This window comes from Osmerus mordax, chromosome 27 (genome assembly GCF_038355195.1).
Source record: "Osmerus mordax isolate fOsmMor3 chromosome 27, fOsmMor3.pri, whole genome shotgun sequence".
NCBI classification, from domain to species: Eukaryota; Metazoa; Chordata; class Actinopteri; order Osmeriformes; family Osmeridae; genus Osmerus; species Osmerus mordax.
Genome location: NC_090076.1, coordinates 6,917,877 through 6,923,127, shown reverse-complemented (window position 1 = coordinate 6,923,127; position 5,251 = coordinate 6,917,877). Strand labels below are relative to the sequence as shown.

Here is a 5,251-nt window from a genome sequence, read left to right as displayed (position 1 = left end):
CCTGCTCAGAACACACACACACACCCTAATCCTGCTCAGAACACACACACACACAATAACCCTACCCAGCACCTCCTCCAGCAGGTCAGTACACACACACACACAGTGCATCTTGTGTGCAGGAGGAAGAGTATGTGTGTGTGTGTGTGTTGTGCAGGATTCAAAGTGTGCGCGTGTGTGTTGTGTGCAGGAGTAAGAGACACAAGTCGGGCTCGTTGGAGGAGGAGGTGGGACAGCCCAGGAGGGGAGTATTACCCCTCCCCCAACTCCCCCGCGGGGAGCTCCAGGACCTGGCAGGACGACACCGACGGAGGTGGGTGTCTCCTTCTCTTTTCCCACCCTAACCCTCCTTCTCTCCTTCATCCTGCCCCTCCGTCTCTCCTTCTCTCCTCCACTCTGCCCCTCCCTTCTCTCCTTCATCCTGACCTTCCTTCTCTCCTTTTCTCCTTCTCTCCTCCATCCTGCCCCTCCTTCTCTCCTTTTCCCCTCCTTCTCTCCTTTTCCCCTCCTCTCTCCTTTTCTCCTCCTCTCTCCTTTTCCCCTCCTCTCTCCTTTTCCCCTCCTCTCCTTTTCACCTCCTCTCTCCTTTTCCCCTCCTCTCTCCTCTGCTCCCCTTTGCTCCTTTCTCCTCCTCTCTCCTCTCCTCCTCTTCTCCTCTCTCCTCCTCTCCTGTCCTCCTCTCCTCCTCCTCTCCTCCCTCTATGCTCCTCTCTTCGCGCTTGTCCTCCACGTGTCTCTGCTTCCTCCTCCTGCTTCCAGGGTCAAGGTCAGTGAAGAGGTCAGAGTACCTCAAAGATACTGACCCCTAACCATGATTGAGGGAGAAATGACAGGTATATCACCTAGGAGACCATGACAGAGAGAGCAGATATATCACCTAGGAGACCACGGTAGAGAGAGCAGTACATCACCAAGGAGACCATGGTAGAGAGAGCAGTACATCACCAAGGAGACCATGGTAGAGAGAGCAGTACATCACCAAGGAGACCATGGTAGAGAGAGCAGTACATCACCAAGGAGTCCATGGTAGAGAGAGCAGTATATCATATCGGAGATAACGACAAATTATGAGAGAGCCAAGGAAGGCAATATCTGTTCTTCAGATTTCCCCAATTGAGCCTGAAGCCCTAATTAATTCATGGAATGACGTATTCATGAAAGTCTGCAAACAAGCAGATGGACCAGAGAATATTCCCAACACACTGTTTTATGGAACGCTTTTGTGAAGGATATAGGTCAGCAGAAAGTTAGTTAGATATTGCACAGTTTTGACACAATCAGATTCCTGTGTTGCCAGCCATGAGTTCAAAATGTGAAATACACTCAATTTAGCCTGCCATCTAGTGGTCAGGGGCCTGAACTACACCCGGAAAGATCATGAAAAGTTGGGCCACTAACAAGCTCTATGCATGTGTGTTTGTTTGTCTGCGTGTGTGTGTGTGTGTGTGCAGGCATGTCCCCCACAGTAAAGAAGACAGAGATGGACAGCCCTTCTCCCCAGGAGAGCTCTCCTCGTCTAGGCAGCTTCACACAGCACCACCGGCCTGTGATCGCAGTCCACACTGGTCAGTACACGCACGCGCACACACTCTCACACGCACTCACGTCAACACGCATGTGCACAGCCACACACGCGCACACACGCGCACACACGCGCACACCCACATAACCCCTCCTCCCCCACCCCGCTCTCTCTCCAGGGATATCGCGGAGCTCCTCCGCGTTGCACTTCCCTCCTTCGTCCATCCTCCCCCAGACCACCTCCTACTTCCCGCACACGGCCATCCGCTACCCCCCTCACCTCAGCTCGCAGGACCCCCTGAAGGACCTGATGCCCCTGGCCTGTGACCCGTCTAGCCAGCAGCCCGGTTCCGTGAGTACCCGGCCCTCACGCTGACCTTTAACCCCCCCGGGGTTCCCACTCGATCTGACCCTCACTGACCCCTGACCTCTCTCCCTCCCCAGCTCAACGGCAGCGGGCAGGTCAAGGTGACCAGCTTGTCCAACTACATCTCCTCCCAGATGCTGGCCCCTCCCCCTCCGCCTGCCATGCCCCGCCTCTCGCTGCCCCCGGACTCCAAGGCCAGCACCACGTCCTCTGACGGGGGGGGAAACTCCCCCACTTCCCCCAGTAGGTGGACCAGCCCGCCACCACACTCAAGCACGCTTCACATAGCAGAGGCTTTCATCCCAACGCTCGCATGAAAGATGCGCAGCAGGTCATGGTTCAGAGGCGTGTCGTTCTGGGTGGTCAGAGTACACTGAGCACAACACGAGCGTTTCACTACTCCTGCACAGTAGCCATTTCGTGGCAAGCACAATCAGCATCAGCATGCAGCACGAAGACAGTAGAGAGACCAGCAGTAGAGTGACCAGCAGTAGAGAGACCAGCAATAGAGTGACCAGCCGTAGAGAGACCAGCAGGAGAGAGACCAGTAGTAGAGAGAACAGCAGTAGAGAAACCAGCAGTAGAGAGACCAGCAGTAGAGTGACCAGCAGTAGAGAGACCAGCAGTAGAGTGACCAGCAGTAGAGAGACCAGCAGTAGAGTGACCAGCAGTAGAGAGACCAGCAGTAGAGTGACCTGTGGTTCTCCCCTCAGCATACTCCGGCCCCGGGACGCCCCCAGCCAGTCGCTCCTTCGTAGGACTCGGCCCTCGAGACCCAGCTGGACTCTACCAGACTCAGGTACCTGGTCCTGTGTGTGTGTGTCTGTGTGTGTGTGTATGTCTGCGTGTGTATGTCTGCGTGTGTATGTTTGTGTGAGCGAGAAAAGGCAGACTTGCAAGCAGACAGACAGACAGACAGACAGACAGACAGACAGGCAGACAGCAGAAGGACAGGCAGACAGACAGACATGCAGACAGACAGATAGGTGAAGCTGTAGGGATGAGGACTAAGGCTGCTGCATTGCAGTGTTGCTGCTCCATAAAACTGCTAGTGCAGCTCAGAGACTGCTGAGCCAGGAGTGTGTGAGTGTGTGTGTGTGTGTGCATGTGTGTGCGTGCGTGTGCGTGTGTGTGTGTGTAATGAAACTTGAGTAGTGAATGAGATGCAAGTTGAAATGGCAGAGTCAGCTCAGTTTAGCCAGTTGAAACCATAGATATATAACCAGCACTGTGTTGTTGCTTTTTGCTGAAACATTACGGTCACTGGAGTCCTAACTTGCTAAGGATCATTGATTTTGTAGTTTTCTCCTGTGACTGGAATCCTGGAGTTTAGTGCATCAATGTTTCTCTCTGTTCATGTGGGCCTTGAAGAACATAACAGCCTGAACGTGGTGTGTGTATGCGTGTGTCTATGTGTGTGTGTGTGTGTGTGTGTGTGTACGTCTGTGTGTGTGTGTGTGTGTACATCCTGGGATTTCCTACTTGTACCTCTGTCTCCCCCTCCTGGCCATCGGACTGAACTACACAGCAAAACACTCCCCTTGAATCCCTTAAGTGTTTCCGTCGTTTCTCCCTCGATGAACTCTGACCCCCGAGTCTGACGTTGTGTTCCCTCTGCTGTGTTGCAGTCCTGGTACCTGGGAAACTAGACTCCGGTCGGAGCAGAAGCACGCCGATGAAACACTTTATCCGGAACCAAGGAAAAAGACACTCGGACAAGCCTGAGGAAGCTGTATATAAACGTTGTGTGTGTGGGTCCCGTCTGTCGAGGGTATGTGAACACACGCATAGGTGTTAACATCGGGCTGCTCCGGCGACGGTGTCCGGAGGGGGAGGAGGAGGACGGAACGAGAGGGGGGGGGGAGGTGAAGGGAGAGAAGGTCTGAAAGAAATGAAGAAGGACGAAAGAGAGAGAGAGAGAGGCCGAGGACTTGGAAGAGAACCCACCCCCTCTACCCCCCTTATTCAGGGCTGGGGGGGCCCCCCCCCCCCAGGTTGACCATCAGGCCACACATCACCGCCTCCCTCTCCTACCACACCTCTCTCGGACAATGACCCCCCCCCCCCCCCCCCCCCCCCCGCCACACCCCCCAACCCCGCTATCTGCAGGTGCTGCTTTCTCATTTATGCAAATTAAGTATCCTTTTTCCCTCCCACCCCCCAATCAACAAGAAAGAGAGATGGATGGAGAGAGACGGACGACAAGGTAGACACGTACAGGAGAGAGAGATGGAGAGAGGGAGAGGGAGAGAGAAAGAGAGAGAGGGAGAGGTTAGAGCGAGAGAACGAGGGGGGTCGGAGAGAGATTCTTTCTCTCCGGGACACGGACGGAGTTACTGACAATCACGGACGAGTTTCGGTCAGTTTGCAGCTCGGGGCGTGGCTATGGGTGGTGGTGGCGGGGGGGGGGGGGGGGGGGGGGGGGGGGGGGAGTTTGTTGTTGAGGCGGAAGATGTAACCGATGTAACCGAGCCTGCGGTGTGTGTGTGTGTGTGTGCTTGCATGTGTGAACGTGTGTTTCAGCACGCGCCAGGTGAGGTTCTCTTGTTTGATGTGTGCATTCGAGGGCAGGTGGCGTTGACGGGGGGGCGGGTCACTGTTCTCCTTCTACTTCCTGTCGGCCCCTCTGTTGGAGTCATCAGAGAGCGACGCCACGCAGCTCAAGGACTCCCCCTCCTCTCAGTGCTCTTCCCCCACAGGGCTTCCTTTTCAGCTTCCTCCTGGCGTGTGATTGGCGGATGGGGACAGGTATCCTGGCGTGTGATTGGTGGATGGGGACAGGTATTCGTGATTGGCGGATGATGACAGGCATTTGATGACGAGCGTTTGGATTTTTGGGTGGGTTATAGGCATTGTGTATAGCGGTTGAGCACAGGTGTGCGATTGGTGGATGAATGCAGGCTTGTGATTGGTGGAGTCTGACCTGTCCATCCAAGCATGTAGAGAGGTACTGTAGATATGGGTGTACATATTGCTAATAAAGGTCAACATTTGTAGGGATTTTTTTTCTCTATCGTTTTATCAATACCCAGTGCTAACCCTTCTGGCTTTGTGATGAGTGACAGTCATTCCGGAAAGTTCTAGAGACAGAGCCGCTTGGAAGAGTCATAACAAGCGTATATAATGCATGGTGCTTTGTAGACCCAGCCCATCTACACTGCTGGGTCTACCGGACAGGCACTAGAGACCTGAGATACCTGCATGATCTCTCTCTTACTGCAGTTGAACCTCCATCCCTCCATCTCGCTGTCCGGCCTGCCCTCCACCCCTCCTCTCCCATCCCTTGATCCCGAGCTCATCGTGTCGTCTCTTCCTCCCTGCGTCCCTCCACTACTTATCCCCCCCTCTATCCTTTTATCGCTG

At 54.5% G+C, this 5,251-nt stretch overlaps 1 protein-coding gene across 1 annotated transcript in view; it reads left to right on the top strand.

The window, feature by feature from the left end:
- The window catches only part of nfic (nuclear factor I/C), a 20,090-nt gene extending 15,811 nt beyond the window's left edge, over positions 1-4,279 (top strand). The window contains 7 exon segments of the mRNA XM_067230455.1: positions 191-229; positions 231-313; positions 1,452-1,565; positions 1,701-1,873; positions 1,966-2,131; positions 2,602-2,687; positions 3,517-4,279. Of these exon segments, the coding sequence (XP_067086556.1) occupies positions 191-229; positions 231-313; positions 1,452-1,565; positions 1,701-1,873; positions 1,966-2,131; positions 2,602-2,687; positions 3,517-3,537 (682 nt within the window). The 3' untranslated portion in view covers positions 3,538-4,279.
- Positions 4,280-5,251: the final 972 nt, after the last annotated feature.